The 16675-nt window shown below is 58.8% G+C and overlaps 1 protein-coding gene and 1 long non-coding RNA gene across 18 annotated transcripts in view; one reads left to right on the top strand and one right to left on the bottom strand.

Moving 5' to 3' along the window:
* ARHGEF10L (Rho guanine nucleotide exchange factor 10 like) overlaps positions 1-16675 on the top strand; it is a 158738-nt gene that overhangs the window by 109551 nt on the left and 32512 nt on the right. For all 17 annotated transcript variants that reach the window (XM_077899421.1, XM_077899415.1, XM_077899420.1 and 14 more), the window contains 4 exons: positions 3676-3797; positions 9439-9525; positions 11121-11341; positions 11673-11827. In XM_077899421.1, coding sequence (XP_077755547.1) covers positions 3676-3797; positions 9439-9525; positions 11121-11341; positions 11673-11827 — 585 coding nt within the window. The remainder of the gene's footprint in view (positions 1-3675; positions 3798-9438; positions 9526-11120; positions 11342-11672; positions 11828-16675) is intronic.
* On the bottom strand, positions 8819-15781 carry LOC144314848 (uncharacterized). The gene is made up of 2 exons (XR_013380711.1): positions 15692-15781; positions 8819-9093 (listed from the first exon to the last, which is right to left on the bottom strand). It is a non-coding gene; the product is annotated as an uncharacterized LOC144314848 (long non-coding RNA).

Raw genomic sequence — 16675 nt, 5'->3', positions numbered from 1 at the left:
CCGCTGCCCCACAGGGTGCTCTTGTGTTCCATGGGGGCCGGGCGCTAAATAAGCCCCCATTTAATGTCAATTGGAAATCACGGCTCTGCCGATGGTGCCAGTTCTTAATGTCACTTATCCCAAGCGGGCTTTCAATTTTCAACTGCAACAGCCTTCTAATTTGGTCTCAGCCGCCCTGGTTTTGTGACAGGAACAATGGCAGTGGCAGATGGGGAGCTACAACTCCATTTTACTTTAACGTTCCCGATCCCAGGCAGGGAAGGCACCATCTGGAAGGAGAAGGTCAGATCATTAAAAAATATATATCATAATAAATTGCCAGGACTTGATGGGCTGTGGGTGTGGGGGAAGGAGAGGAGAGGCGCTCAGGCCGCGTGGCGACGGAGGGGGTTTATGTTCACAGGCTGAGCTCCGGGCTGGAGCTGGAGCTCCGGGGGTGGGGTGGGGGTTGCGTTGCAGGGGTCTGCTGGGCCCTCGGGGGGTAGGGGCGAGGGTCTGTGTGATCGTAAGCTCCTTGAGAGCAGGGTAGGCTCAGATCCATCCCATCTTTATTTGCTGTCCAGTGTCCATCACGATGGTGGCCCCAGCCCAGGGGAAGGATGCTGCCCCGCAGGGCAGGCTGTCTGGAGTGACAACTCCATGCTGGGGCTGATCCTGGCCTCCTGGACCTACCCTTTCACATCCCCCCCGCCCCCCCCCCCCCCGGCCTCAGGTTCCCCAGGCAGGAGGGAGATGCAAGCTCCCACCTCTTCTGGCGGCCCCGAGGATGAAAGGAGCCCTCACGTGGGACAAGGCTTTGTAAACCATGTAGTGTGGCGCCCGTGGGCATTCTGTTATGATGGTGCCCGTCTTGTGCCAGCTGTCCTCTCCGTGATGGCCTCACCTCCTTGGTGACGGGAAGCAGGTTTCATGTGATGCTGCCTCCAGGACCCAGTGGGGTGGAGGGCCCGATGCTGGGGCTGCCTCTGCGCCCGTTTAAGGAGTGAGCTCACCATGCAGCCGCCGGACTGATGGTGGAGTGGGTGCCCCCGTGAGCAAGCCGGTGCCGGGGGGGCTAGGGAGGGGGTTGGTGGTGGGAGCACGGGCCAGAGCCTCTGCTGAAGCAGGTTGTTCACATCGTAATGCCTGACATTTGTGGATGTCTTTTGCTTCTCAAAGAGTGTCCTCCCCTGCCACCTTGTCCCAGTGCCTCATGCCATGACCAGCACTGGGACGCCACCTTTCTCTGGTGACAGTGGCATTTTTAAAAGCCACTTTATTGGCGTATGATTGACATACCTCATACAGAACACAGGCAAGGTCAGGGAGCCGTGGGCACACACACACACACACACACACAAATATGTGCAACACTCATGCATACGCACAAACACATGCACACACACAAATGGGCACACATGCTCATACAAACTCGTGCACACTCATGTACAAACATGCATACACACACAAACATGCATACACAAACGTGCACACATGCACACTCATGTCCACACACTCATGTCCACACAAACATGCATACACAAATGTGCTCATGTGCACACACTCATATATGTACACTCATGCACACCCAAACACACTCACGTACACACACGCACACACATAAACTCATGCATGCATTCATGTACACACAAACACGCACACACACACTCATGTACACACACAGAGGAAAAAACAGGCGAGCCAGTGGAAGAGCCAGAAGCTGTGTTCAGAGCATGACAGACGGACAGGGGCTGAGACAAAGTGTTGGAGGGGAGGGGTGGGTGGTGGTGGGTTGAGGCCGCTCCCGGAGGGGGCACAAGTAACCTAGACCTCGGGGAGGAGAGGAGTCAGCCCTGGGAGCGGGGAGGACGGTTCTCCGGGTGGAGGGAGCATCCCGGCTCGTTCGTATAAGCTGCAGAGGAAAGCCTAGCGCGGTGTAGCCCACGACAGGGGGATGGCGCTGGGAGGGAAGGAGCATCCTAGCTGCTCTGGAAAAGTTCGGATTTGATTCTAAGTGGATGGGGCGTGACGGACGTGGGAATGGAGAGGTCCAGCAGAAGTTGGCAGGACGGCCCTGGACGCTGGGGGGGACTGACCGTAGGGATCAGTGGTCAGCGCGGGAAACCAGTCTGGAGGCCCCGTGTGGCTGGTGAGCCCTCTTGGGCCTGGGCTGACTCTCGCTTGGCAGGGCCAGGGTGGCCACGGAGTAGACACGTGGGGAGTGGGAAGGCTGCTGTCACGAGTGTTCTGTGGAAGACCTCTCCTCCCGTCCCTGAAGCTCCAGCCTGATGTCGTTGCGTTAGGTGGCCCCTCTCACCCAGGGTGCCCCATCCGTGCCCCTGGCTCTCCCTCTCCAGGGCAGAGCCACCTCCTGGTTGTCCAGGGCCAGTCATGCCCATGGGCCCCAGTGGGGGGCAGGTTCTCAGGAGGCGGCGTTGGAGTCCAGCAGACCTAGGTCCCCATCTGGACTCTGCCACCAGGCCGTACATGTGACCTGGTCAATCACTTCCTCCCTGAGTGTCGGTCTCATGGTCTATAAAGTGCAAATCACGGTTCTCACCGAGCTTTTTGTGAAAACGAGAACCCGGGAACCCTGTCCCTGTGCCCTGTCCCTGCTGTCGGGGTTCCTGGAAGGCGGGAGTGCTCAGAAGGATGGGCTCGCGCATGGAGAACTCTCTGGGAGGGAAGGCAGTTTCCCCGCTCACTCGCGCCCCCCTGTCATTCGTCCTTCCAACCCGTGCTTGCCGAGCGCTGCGTGCGGGCAGTGGCTGGGAGCCAGGGAGCCCGCGGCACACGAGACAGGCTGGGCCCTGCTGCCCCGAGCTTCCACTCTAGAAGCATCAGGCAGACGGCAAACAAGGAAATAGACCGAGCCATTCTAGATTGTGGTGAAGGCCAGGCGGGAAATGAGATGTGGTCCTCAGACTGTTTTCTGAGAGAGGGCGCCATCGTAGCCAGGGTGGTCAGGAGGGACTTCTTGGAGGTGGTGGCGGGTGAGGGGACCCTGACCCACATGAAGGAGACATTGCAGGTGTGGTTTAGCAGATGCTCGTGAGCACAGCAGTGTCCAGATGTGAGTCCGGGGTCTGGGCTCAGGTCTGAGCACCTGCACGTCTCACAGGTCCCCTGGGGCCTCAGTGTCCAGCTGGCCTGGGAATCTGGAGGTAGATGACCACCTGGGCCTCAGAGTGGGTCTCAAAGGAAGCAGGAGAGAGTCACCCTCTTGAGCATCATCATCAGAGTCAGGCGTAGAGTGGCATGGCTGTGGCATCTCGTTTCCTGGCTCTAGAAGCACCTCTAGACCTCTAGGTCGAGGCAGCCAGACCTGGACCGTGCTCAGCATCACAAGATGTCTTGAAACCCTTTCTCATCTCCTGTTTCACTCGATCCTCACAGTGACCTCAGGACAAAGACATTTTTATGCCCCTGTCTCATAGGTGAAGAAATCGAGGCTTACAGTTGGGGGAATTTGCACAAGGCTGCTCAGCCAGTGCGTGTGCAAGCCAGGAGTCAAGTCTTAGGTTTCCTGACTCGCTGCCTGGGACCCATGGCCCTGACCATGGAGCGAGGCCGGGTTTCATCTCGGCTGGGCAGGTGTGGGGCTGGGGGCGGCCCCCTGGGCTGGCAGGGCTGCTCACCCCCCGCTTGGTCCTCGGGCTCTGACCAGCCCCACCCACCTCCTTCCTCCTGCTGTAGGGGAGGAGAACCAGCCGGGCTGGCTGTGTCCGGATGAGGACAAGAAGAGCAAAGCCCCGTTCTGGTGCCCCATCCTGGCCTGCTGCATCCCCGCCTTCTCCTCCCGAGGCCTCAGCCTGCAGGTGAGTGGAATGGATCTTGCTAAGCCCACCACGAAGGTGTTCCCAGGTTGTTCCCAGGTTGTGCCCGCAGGAGAAGAGGGCCAGGCTGCAGTCTCCGCTTCTGCACCTCTTACCCATGGAGTTGGCCAGGACTTTTTGGCTCTCTAGGAGTCCGCTTCCCCACCCAAATATGCAAACTACGGGGATAGATGCCCTTTGTCGGTCAAGTGAATGGAAAATTCTGTGATTTTTGAGCTAATGAATCACAGTGATCTCATCAGCTGATGGCATGACTCCAGCGCAGAAGAGAGGCTGGAATACGCCCGGGGCGGGCGGGGGGGGGGCGGCTGCCAGACTGGAGCCCCGTGGCCGCCACGCCTCCGTCTGTCGGCCGCCTACTATGTCTTCCCACGGCTTTGCCTCCACCCTCTTGTTTTGATATTTAGAAGAACCCCATGAATAGATGTCTCTAGATCCTGTTTCCCAGGTTAGGAAACTAAGGCTCAGACAGGTGACGTGATTTTCTAAAAACACAGCCAATAGTGAGGGTCTGGGAGTTGGCACCGTGTGCCTCACCACTAGGACGCTCCCTCCACCGTCATCTGTCCCTGATGTCCTGGCCCAACTCCCCCCTCCCTCTGGAGTCCCTAGGAGAGGAGCTCGCGTGAGCTCTGGTGGGGGCTGCGGGGGAGGAGGTGCAGGCTGGGGACCTAGATACGTAAACCCTAAGGGACACGCTGATCGGGCTGCAGTGTAAAGTACGTACACTTGAGAAGTCAGTTCATTCATTGGTTTGTCTGTCCTGCCTACAATTTTTTTTTTTAATTTTTTATTATTTATTTATGATAGTCATACAGAGAGAGAGAGAGAGAGGCAGAGACACAGGCAGAGGGAGAAGCAGGCTCCATGCACCGGGAGCCTGACGTGGGACTCGATCCCGGGTCTCCAGGATCCCGCCCTGGGCCAAAGGCAGGCGCCAAACCGCTGCGCCACCCAGGGATCCCTGCCTACAATTTTTAAGCACCTACTACGCGCCAGGCCCTGTGCTGGACACTGGGTGTATGGTGGTGACCAAATCATACGAGGTCCCCACCTTCTATGGCTTTCACTCTGGAGAGAGACAGCAGTCGTCCCGCAAACAGAAGGAAACTCAGAAGAGCCATGTGGGTCACATATAGAAAATAACGCAGCTGGGATACGTGGCTGGGGCTATGTGGTTAGGGGGCTGAGAGGGCCTCCTGGAGGAGGTGATAGACCTGAGGGGCTTGAAGGCTCCAATCCCCTGAGGGCCCAGGGGAAGAACATCCCACGCAGGCAGAGCAGCGCAGAGGCAGGAACAGTCTGGGAAGCCGCAGCCCCGTGAGCTGGGAGGAGAGGCTGGGGGTCAGGTCCGAGGTGGGTGTGCTGGGCCATGCCCCAGGCCGGTCGCGGTTGGGTTTCCGTCTCAGGGCAATGACACCCCAAGGATGGCTCCACACAGGGGACCAGCACCGTCTGGTGTGTAAGATCATCAGGTCCTTCGGGCTGTGTGCCGAGGCAGGACTTGGTGCAGGTGGAGGCAGGGCCGGGCGAGGGCGAGAGGGGCACTCACCTAGTCCTAATGGCCAGGATGAGTGAAATTTTAATGCAATACTTACAAAACTTACAAAACCACAGCAAACCGTGGCTGCTTTTTTGGGATAAGTAACCGGTTGGGATTAGGGGCAGAGCCGTGCGATGCAGGGTCCATTTCTCTGTTTATTTAAAATCTTACTAATTATTCATCATGGATTTTTTTTTTTTTTGCCTTAATTTTTATTGCCAAAAATCGTGTTACAATATTCCTTTTGCTGTTGGAGTGTTTTGGCACCACTGTGCTCCCTGTCGTCCCGGTCCTAGAGGAGGGTACAGGGGCAGGGGACACGGGGGGGACACATTTGGGGAGCGTGCCGGGGTAGGGCCGGCCACGGCCACATGGATGAGAGTTCAGGTGGGGGCTGGGGGGCGGGAAGGACACACCCAGGTCTTGGGCTTGTGCCCCTGGAAGTGTCAGGGTGGTGGAATGTTCCCCGGGCCGCAGCCTGATTTAGGGGCGTGCTGAGGGAGACGGGTCAGGTTCCCAGCACTGCTCGGGGGACAGCGGCCGGGGTGGCAGCCTCACCCGTCAGTGGCAAGCCCTTTCAGGAGGCGTCCATGCCAGGCTCCGTTCTAGGCACTTCACCACCGTTAACCTTGGGCCTCTGGCGCCCTCAGAGGCGGGGCTTGCCCATAGGGGTGGGAGGGTTTTCTTGACTCCGTGCCCATCCCCCTTTTTTCTGCCTCTCACTAGGGTGTCAGGTCCCCCATCAAACGTTTCTGGCAGGGGGGCCAGACGCTGTTCACTTCTGTAGGGCTCAGGGAAGCCAGCCTTTGTAGGTCTTCAGACCTTATTGGTGGGTTAATGGGGAGGCCTGCTGAGTCTTGTGAGCTCCGGCCCAGCATGAGGTGGGGGGTTCTCATGGGCATCAGTGCGGGCGGGGGGAGGCCGGGGCAGTGGAGTCCTTGGAGCGGGGATTTTTCTGGACTCAACCTGCCTGTGGCTCACCTGGCCCTAGGACATCCCGTGGAGAAGGCTGACCCGGGGTGACCTCTGTCTCCCCCGACGGCCTTCGACTGCTCCAGAATATAGGCCCCAAGAAGTCACAGACAAGAGACTGCCTCCAGGGCCTCCCTGAAAGAAGCCGCCCAGCTGGGGAGCCGCCCTCCGTCTCACACCTGGGGGGCGGCACCTGAGCAGCTCCTCACGCGGAGCTCTCAAGGCCGGGGGATGTCTAGGCCCCTTGGGGGTCCCCCCTGCCATCTCCTGAGCAGCCCCCTATGTGAGCGAAGAGAGCCCTGAGTCAGTGTCCTGGAGCAGTGAGCCTGTGGGGCTCCTGAGGGACGTACCAGGGCCTGCCTTTCCCACTTGCTGGGTCCCAAGACACCACTTCTGCTCCGCCTGCACCTGCCTCCCACCCCACACCAGGCAGACATGCCCCCTCAACTCTGTGCGGGCGGCCAGATGAGTTAGGGCCCCGGAGCACCGGGGCCTGGTCCAGCCGCTGTGGGAACAGATGTGAGCGTGTTGGCCACTGTCCGGGCCTGCCTCCCGGCCCGCCACCTCTCCCCTGGCCCTGTCCCAGGGGCCCGGGACTTGGGCTCTGCAGCTGGCCTTAGGGAGCCCGTGACTAAGTCTGCCGTCCAAGAAAGGCTCGCTGGCCCCAGCCGCTCCCAGTGTAGACAAGGTCAGTGCTGTCCTGCCAGCCAGACCTGGGCATGTGTTGGGTTCTCTCCCTCAAAGGAGCAGGGATGTGGGGGCTGAAGGAAGGAGCGTTTCTCTTCTCTGTGCTGATGGGTGGCTGGAGCCCGGGCTGGACCACACCACCACCTTCCTCGAGAGGACATCAGCAGGGTGCACCCATCCCTGGGCTTGCGCTATAGCTCATGAAGTGATTCACACTAAGCACTGTGCACACAGAGTGCAAGAGATGGAAGCAAAGCTCGGAGAACGTTTTGGCCTCCAGGAAGACAGGAGAGTCGGTTCCAGAGGATTCCTGAAGTCCCGACTGCCGCAGTGTCACCCCAGCAGCACCCCTGGCGGCACCCATCCAGGCTGGAGACCTATCCCTGGAGGCATGGCAGGAGGGCAAGGGGAGGGCTCAGTGCAAACCTGTCCCCCCGAGTCCAGCCTAGGGGCCTGCTCGGGGACCGGGGCTTGGAGAAAGTGGCGGGGTGCCACCTGCGCCGAGGTGCTCTACGGTGTAGCTCCTTGGGGGTCTGAGGGCTGCAGCCCAGACCTGCGGAGGGTCTGCTCCAGGCTCAGGCCTCAGCGTGCTGCCGAGTGCCTCTGTCCTGGCTGTCCTTAGCCAGAACTGCTGGCTATTTGTGGGGTCTCCTGCCTCCTGGCTCGGCCACCGCCCACCCCTCCTGGCATGGTGTTGCTGATGGGACGAGGTAGACAGTAAAGGGGTAGCCACGGGATGTCCTGGGTAAGACGTAGTGGCCGCCAGGTGCCCGGTCCTGTGCCAAGGGCTTATGTCTGCCTCTCCAGTCCCCACGACCATCCTGACGAGGTGTCAGGATCTCCATGACCATGAGGAACTGGCTTGTGGGGTCACCGGCTGGTAGCAGCTGAGCTGGGACTAGAGCCCGGGCTGGCGGCACCCACAGCCACTGTTTCCCCCGAGCCACCGTCCTCTGCACTGCCTGGGGCCCCGGGATTGGGGAGAGTCGGCTTCCTGGCACAGACGGGGCTCCTGGGCCCAAGGAGCCACTTGAGTGTTTGCCATCACTGTGGACTGGGCTGCCATCCGGGCCCCCTGGAGCTGCCATGGAAACATCTGAGCGGCTGCAGGTGCCCCCTCCCCGTCTGTGAGGACTGGAGCAGGAGTCTGGTGGAAGGGGCTGGGCAGCCTCGGCTGCGTGTGGCCCACCCTGGGGCAGCTTGAGGGGGACCCGGGGCCCCAGGGCGAGGGCAGCCTCCTGCTCTGCGCTCCAGCAGAAGTGGGGGCCGGGAGTGCGGAGGCCGCAGGGCCTGGCCCCTGGTACAATTTAACTGGAGTGGAAAGGGCGCTGGGCTGGGACTTGGGCTCAGAATGCTAACCTGCCGTGTGACCTTGAGCCAGTCGTGTCCCCCTCTCTATCCCCGTGCACCAAACTTCAAATTTGCCAATTCCTAAATGGAGGGACTGGATGAGGTGACCTCTCCGGCTTCCTCATCTTTAACCATTGGACACTATTAGGACATCATCCCAGCAGGGCCGGGGACAGCCAGGGCCTTCGGCACCAGCAGAGGGCAGCACCGGCCCAGCAAAGGTCCTGTGGTGGCTGCATTCCTCCGTGGGGCACCTCCAGCTGTCCCCTCTCAGCCTCCTTCCCCGTCCTACTGGCCAGAGGTTCCAGCAGGGTCCGTGACGGGGCCTGGCCAGCTCCTCGCACTGCTGTCCTGGCCACAGAGGTAGACTGGCGGGGTCTAGCTCAGAGAACGGGCCCCAGAGAACCATCTGGAGTGGGCAGCAGGTGCAGGAAGAGCAAGCAGCCAGTGCTTCTTGATGACAGCGGGTTGCAGATGGAGCCTCTGGCCCCCGTGGGCAGCCTGTACAAGCCACTAAGCCCTCTGGTGCCAGCAGGCTTGTCTCCAGAGCGGTTCCGTTGTTGAGTGGAGTGGAGCTAGCTGTCCAGCACCCCTTCCTTCCTCCGCTGTGCTTCTCTGGAGGAATGCAGGGACATCTAGGAGGGAGGCTGGCACAGGCCAGGCCCTGTTGTCCTCTTCCCGTGGCCTGGGGCAATCATGTGCCCTCTGTGGACCTCATTTCCCCATCTGTAAAATAAGTGGGCGAGGGGTGTTAGTGGTTTTCACCAAATCTTATCTGGATGTTGCTTAGTTTGAAGAATCGGTGGCTGGCCCAGATTCAGGCACCTCCTAGGAGAAGGTTGTAGAAGGGCACTGGTCAATGTGATGCCTAGGAACTGCCTGGAGATCCCATGAAACCTGTCACTATCCTGGTCCCACCCTCAGGGATTCGCATTCGGGGCCTGCATGAGGCCCAGAAATCTGCAGGTTTAACACGCCCACAGGTAGTTCAGACAGAGGTCCTGCTGCCGGATATCGGCATCTTGGACACCTTGATGCTTAGCCCCGTGTGTGCCTTGTGTGTCTCCACAGCTTGGGGCCCTGGTCCACAGTCCTGTCAGCTGTCCCCTGCTGGGCTTCTCAGCGGTCAGCACGTCCCTCCCACAGGGCTACCTCTGGGTAAGTCTCTCCTGAACCCAGCCAGGGATCCCGGCACCAGGAAGGTGGTGCTGGAAAATGCTGCCTGCCTGCTGGTGCCCATTACGTGCACCTTCACCCAGGAAGGTCTTTATGGGAACCTCTGTGCCGGGCTCTGTGCTCAGAGTTGGCAGCCCAGCTTTGCCGGGGACAACAGCAAACCAGGGGATGGAGAAGTGAGCATGACTCTCACAAATGGCCGTGTGCCATGAAGGAAATGAACGGAGCTGTACGGAGTACCTGGGTGGCAGGGTCTTCACCCTGGGAGCCAGGAAGCAGGGTTGGTTATTGCCCAGCTCTTGCAGAGCTCCCAGTCCACCTTTTTCTCCTGGGATTCCTGGCAAAGCCTCTCTTGATTCAAATAGGCACCCTTCGCTCTTTGTGGTGGAGACTGTGCTCATCCCACAGACTCCTTGAGCTCCCACCTCCCCACCCCTCTGGCCACCTTCCAGCCACTGCTTATGCCTGTCTCCAGGTACTCAGGCAGGAAAACTGGCTCACCCTTCAGAGTCCAAACCAAATGTCCTCTCTGAGGGTTGAATTGTTCCTGTTTCCCCAGTATCTAGCATGTGGTATATCTATCCATCAGTCAGTCCGTCAATTGATCCATCCATCCATCCATCCATCCATCCATCCATCCACTTGCCCATAATAATCATCCATCCATCCATCTGTTCACCCATCCATCCATATAGTCATTCATCTACCAATCTACCCACTTATCCATATAATCATTCATCCACCCACCTACCCATCATGCATCCACCCATCCACCCATTCATATAGTCATCTACCTATCCATCCATACACTTGTCCACAATAATCCTCCATCCACCCATCCACTTATCCATATAATCATCCATCTATCCAGCTACTCACCTACTCATCCACCCATGCATGCATGCATTCATCCATCCATCCACCCATCCGTATAGTCATCCATCCACCCATCCATATAGTCATCCATCCATCCATCCATCCATCCATCCATCCATCTAGTTATCTATCCATCCATCCATACATACATACATATAGTCATCTACCCACCCATCTATCCACCTGTCCATAATAATTGTCCATCCGTCCATCCATCCATCCATCCATCCCTATAAGCATCCATTCATCTGTTCATCCATCTACCCACTCTTCTATCTCTTCCATCCATCCATTTATCCATCTGTTCATCTATTCAGCAAGTATAAAGTGCCCACCACTGCCTAGACACAGAGGTAGAGTGATGAACAAAACAGAAGACATTGTAAAGAGGCAGATGTGTGTTCACTATTCGTTTGTTGAAATTTACTCTAAAGTTGGGGAGATAGAGAGCTGACGGGGTATCTGGTCTACCTTAGCTCCTCACTTGATTTCCTTTGGGCCCTGAATCTAACTCATTGCCATGGCAACTGGGAAAGAGTGACCTTCAGTGACAGCGAGATGCTGGGGGGCAGGAGAGGGGCTACTCCTCTGGATGTCTAACCTCAGAGTAGAATTTGGGACAGGTCACCAGGAGGGCAGGGGCTGAGCTCTGTCCCTACGCTGGTAGTGGTGCCTGATGGCCTCTCTGGGTCTCTGTGCAGGTCGGAGGTGGGCAGGAAGGTGCAGGGGGCCAGGTGGAGATCTTCTCCTTGAACCGGCCCTCACCCCGCACGGTCAAGTCCTTCCCGTTGGCGGCCCCTGTGCTCTGCATGGAGTACATTCCCGAGCCGGAGGAGGGGGAGAGTGGAGACGAGAGCCACGTGGCCACTGAGCCCTCGGCCACAGTGCATCCGACCATCTGCCTCGGACTCCAGGATGGCAGGTGAGGGGCCTGGCGAGGAGGCACATCAGAGCTTTATTTCTTTTTATGGCCATGAGGCTGGCATCAGTTTTATGGGGGAAGCGGGGGTTAGTCAGCTGGAAGGCGGCCTGTCTGGGTTCCCACTTGGGTCTTTGTGGTCCTGAAAACCGTTGTCTTAGCATCTCTCCAAACCTCCACCCTGGGCCAGGAGTGGGGAGGGCACCATCCTCCCTGGGAAAGCCCAAGGTCCCTAAGGGTGAACAGCAGCCTGTTCATGTGGCCCGGGGGCCCGGCTAAGGGCATGTGCGGTGGGGGTAGGGGCTCAGGCAGTCACTCAGGTCTCTCCCCACAGCATCCTGGTTTATGGCAGTGTGGACACAGGTACCCAGTGCCTAGCGACCTGTAGAAGCCCGGGCCTGCAGCCTGTGCTCTGCCTGCGGCACAGCCCCTTTCACCTATTTGCCGGCCTGCAGGATGGGACCCTTGCCGCCTACCCTCGGACCAGTGGTAAGGATGGCAGTGCTGGGGTTCAGGGAATCTTGGAGTAGTTGGAGACCCCTGAGCCCCACTGGGGTCCCTGCAGGAATGGGGTGCTCACTACTATACAGACAGCTCACCCCATTGGCAGGAGACTCTATAAGAGCAGGGACCCTGGTGTCACACAGACTCTGGGGTCGGGGTCATGTCATGGTCCCTTTGACAGCTGTGTCCTGTGGTGAGCTTCTTGCACCTGAGTGTCCTCATCTACAGATGGGTGTAATTTCAGTACCCACCGCTCATGGGCCCCAGTGGGTTAAACCACCGACGAAGGCAAAGCCCAGGGCCTGGCACGGTGGGTGCTTACTGGCAGAGCATCTGAGCCTCTGTTATGTCATTGAGCCACGAGCCACGGATGGCACGGAGTCCGCTGCTGGAGGGCAGGTCCGGCAGCACTGGGCTGCTGTGCGCGGAAACACTCGAGTGCTTGATGTGTGCACGTGCTCGGAATTCTCACCACGACCCGCGAGAATTGCCGAAGCTGAGACCACAGGAGGGGACGCGGCTCGTGCACAGCCACGCAGAGGCCCGATGTCCCTGTCCCCTTGTGGCTTATTCGGCTTCCAGTTCCAAGATGTGTGCTGGGGGAAGGCAGCCTAGTGCACCCAGGGAGGGCTGGGGAGTCTGCAGCTCTGCAGCCCCTAGGCCCCTCCCTCAGCTCCCCTCCTTCCCCCATCCCTCCCTCCCCTCCCTCCAATGAACCTCTAATTGCTGCGTCATCACTGCCTGTTGCAGGGTTATAAACGGATATTTGTACTGAGCTATTTTTTTTTTTTTGCCACTTGGCACTGTGTTGGTATTTTTAATTAGCTTTTGATAAGGCATTTATAGTTTTTAATTAAAGGGGGAAGAGGTAGGGAAAAAAAAAACCCCTCGCCGACAGACATGGCATGCGTGGAAATGTAAATATGGGCTCCGATCTTTGGAGATTTAGACGGGGGTTCCAAAGGGACTCCCACCCTCTGGCTCCCACGGAACCCTGAGAGCCCTGCCTTGCCCCGCTCCGGCCCCCTCCCGCCCCCTCCCGCCCCCCTACTCTGGGCTGCCCTGGACCCTTTGCTTCTTGGTTCCTGACTTGTCAGTTTGGGCACCGGCTGTGGGGAGGTGAGGGGGTGCGTCGGACAATGGGGCCACCGTAACATAGTGCCACCGAGTTTAAATAACAAATGCATCTTCTCCTGTTCTGGAGGCCAGAAGTCCAGGGTCAAGGCGCTGGCAGGGTTGATTCCTTCTGAGGGCTGGAGGGAAGGATCTGTCCCGTGCCTCTCTCCCAGTTCCGGGGCTGCCTTGGCTTGTGGCAGCAGACCCCAGTCTTCATAGGCCGTCTCCGGGGTCCTGTTGGATTCGGGATCCGCCCTACTCCAGGATGACCTCATTCTAACTAATTATATCTCCAACAACCTGACGTCCAAATAAGGTTGCATTCTGAGAGGTACCAGGGGTGAGGACTTGAACCTGTGAATTTTGAGGGAACATAATTAAACCCCTTTATAGGGGTTTTGGGGTCTAACATTGACTTTCGGCCCAGGTACTTTGTCAGAACCAGAAGGGCCACTGGGGACCACTGAGGACTCCACACCCTCATATTCCAGGTGGGAAGGGACTCCCCAAAGTCCCATGAGTGAGCCAAGACCCGAACCTAGGTATCCTCTTTCCAGGGCTGGGACCCTTTCCAGACGTTAGGGGATTTTGGCTTCTGTGGGCAGAGCCGGAGACCATCTGGCCAGGAAGACAAGGCTGAGGTACTCCACCGGCCTTCCTACAAACGTTTGTCCACTAGGTATTTACCGAGCACCTACTATGTGCCGTGGAGACGGTGGCCAGCGAAGCAGATGTGACCCTGGCCTCACAGAGTTATAGTCGGTAGCGGGAGACCAAGTTAGTCAAGTGACGAGCAGGGAGCTTATGATTACGCGCGGTGCTGAGGGTCCTCAGTGGGGAACAGGATGGTCCATGAGAACCTGACGCCCTGGGCATGGGGCAGGCTGGTCGGCAAGGGCTTCCCGAAGGCACAGGATCCTAAGGATCCTTCTCGAAGGCACAGATCCTTTGTCTGAAGAAGCAGAGGCCCCAGGCAAGTGAACAGTTAGGGGAATGGTGTTCTTGCAGAGGGAACAGCATGAGCAAGGCCTGGGGGCCGGGAGGGGCTGGCCTGGTGGGGAGCCCAGAGAGGAGGGCGTTGTGCTCGACAGCAGCCAGAGGGGGCGGCTGCAGGAGGCAAGGACGGAGCAGACGGCTGCATGGTGTGGGTTTGCCTTGGGTTTGTCTCAGTGGACAGGAAGTAGAGGGAAGCGTTGGACGTGGCCAAGGAGAAGAGGCAGGGAGGCTGGCTGGAGGCTGTCCCAGCCAGCTGGGCATGGGAGTCTGGGGTCACTCTTTTTTTCTGGAACCTACCATCTGGGGCTTTGGTTTGGCCTTGGCCGGGGAGGCCTCTGGGAGAGGTCTTGCCTTGCCCACCTCCCCCTCCTTCTGCGGTTTCCTCTGTCAGTTGTCAGGGCAGGAAGGGGGCTCTCAGGACCTGCTGCACAGTGTGGGGTTGGGGGGCCTTCTCCCCATCACCTTTCACTTAGGCTGCACGTGGCTGGGTCTGGAACCAGCATCCTGGCACGTGACAGCCTGGGGTCCACTCTGGACTCATTGAGGCCTCAGGTGCCACTCACATGCCTATGCCCCATGCCAGCCCCAGAGCTCCTGGGCCACCCTCCCCAGCCCTGTGCTAGTAGAACCTGCTCGGGTGCTCCTGGTGGCCTGGGGACTCCGGGAATCGTGAATCTTCCAGGTGAGAACACTTGGGTTCGGGTCTCGGCTCACTCATGGGACTTTGGGGAGTCCCTTCCCATCTGGAATATGAGGGTGTGGAGTCCTCAGTGGTCCCCAGTGGCCCTTCTGGTTCTGACAAAGTATCTGGGCTAAAAGCCAGTGTTAGACCCCAAAGCCCCTATAAAGGGGTTTAATTATGTCCCCTCAAAATTCACAGGTTCAAGTCCTCACCCCCGGTACCTCTCAGAACGTAACTTTATTTGGGAGTTGGGGTGTTGGGGATGTAGTGAGGTAAGAGGCGGTCGCGCCAGAGTAGGGTGGGCCCCTAGCCCAGGGCAGTGGATGTCTTTATAAAAAGGGGAAATATCTTCACAGACCCTTACGTGGGCTCGGAGCCAGGATTGGATGAAGGACTCGCCAGTGTTTGTAGTCATAGGTTTCCTGTCCTGCGTGGGTTTGGCTGAGACCAAGACGCAGTAAAACTGGCATTCCTGGCCCACGCTTTGGCTCGTTGCAGAAGGAAAGGACCAGAAATATTAAGTAAGATGTGCAGAGCCACCCTGGGAACCTGCCCAAGTCCTGGAGAACTGCCGTGAAACCAGCAGCTGAGAGGTGACAGGACTCTGAGGCCACCAGGCCCCGCGGAGTCCCATCACATCAGAGCTGGAGGCGCCTCGGAGTCCAAGGCCTAGAGCAGTGCAGTCGTGGCGGCCAGCCTGCTGCCCCCAGGAGCCTCTGCTCACCCGCGTTCATTTGTTCATTCATTCATTCATTCAACCGTTCACTAACTCCAATGTACCCAATGCCCAGGAGGCGCGAGCACTGAGCTGGGCCCTGGGACCCAGAGGTGAGCCAGGCGGCGGTCGTCCCTGTCCAGCCCTGTGCCTGAGCAGAGCTCCTGGTGCCCTCCATCGCCACATCTGTCAGCAGGCACAGGGGCATGACCGGGCCTGGGGGCGGGCAGGGGGCCGGGTTCACCTCCTCGAGGAGGCAGATGATGGGATGCATTAGGGATGGACTGAGGAGCCAGGCTGCCTGGGATGGAGTGTCCATGAGCTCGGCCCGTGTTCTCACCTGTGACGCGGGTGTGAAGTCAGCCTCACCTCACAGCGTGGTTGTGAAGGCTGGATGTGAGGAGTCACACAGGTGCCCGATGGAGCTGGGGGTGGGGGGTGGGGGGTGGAGAGACTCGTCGTCATCATCGTCGTCGTCATTCCTATTGTCATAAGGGGGCTCGGGCTGCCCTCTGGGCCTGTCTCAGCCTCGAGGGCTTTCACTCTGTGCCCTTGCTCCTGGCTCGGGCTGGGGGTGCATCCCCGGGGCAGGGAGCAGGGGGGCGGCTGGAGGGGAGGAGCTCCTGCCTCCCGAAGGTGCCTTTGCGGGGTCTTCATCTCCCTCTGGCTGGTGTGAGAGCCGCTGCTGGGCCCAGACGGATGGGCTGTCACATGGGGTGAGTGTGTGCGTGTGAGTGTGCACCTGTGTGCCCGGACACGTGTGTGCTTACCCAGAGCCACCGCAGGGCAAGCCGGGCCGTGGGGTCAGCCCTGCCCAGAGCTCACAGTGGTGGGTGTTTAAAACCTTAGGGTAGTGGCTCGTGAGGGCTGAGACAGGCATTGAGCTCTGGCCCCTCGTGGTGCACTTGGGGAAACCGAGCCCTGTTAGAGCCTCGTCCTCTCATCGGGGACACCTGTCTATTGTCTTTTTTGATATAAAAGTATTAATGTTATTAAATCTTACCAGTTTATGGTTCTGTTCTGGGGTCAGGACTTCTTGGGGGGGGCGTCTGGAGACGCCAGCAGGTGGAGGAGCGGTTGGCGCACCTGTGACCCCCCAGGGTATCAGTCCCGAGCCCCTGCCCCTGGCAGCCGTGACCATGCTGTGTGCCAGGAGGGCACAGGGAAGACGGTGCAGGACTCCGGTGCTCAGTGCCGTGCCCACGGGGCGGGGCCCCCACCTCCCTGTTTCCGGGTGCCATCCCAGGGTCCCCAGCTGCGGCCTGGCCCGGAGAGGTCACAGCACCACGGAGCGGTGGTGGCTCCTGCTCTGGCCACACATGCG

The sequence above is a fragment of the Canis aureus genome, chromosome 5 (genome assembly GCF_053574225.1).
Source record: "Canis aureus isolate CA01 chromosome 5, VMU_Caureus_v.1.0, whole genome shotgun sequence".
In the NCBI taxonomy this organism is placed as follows: domain Eukaryota; kingdom Metazoa; phylum Chordata; class Mammalia; order Carnivora; family Canidae; genus Canis; species Canis aureus.
This window is presented reverse-complemented; position numbering and strand designations above follow the sequence as displayed.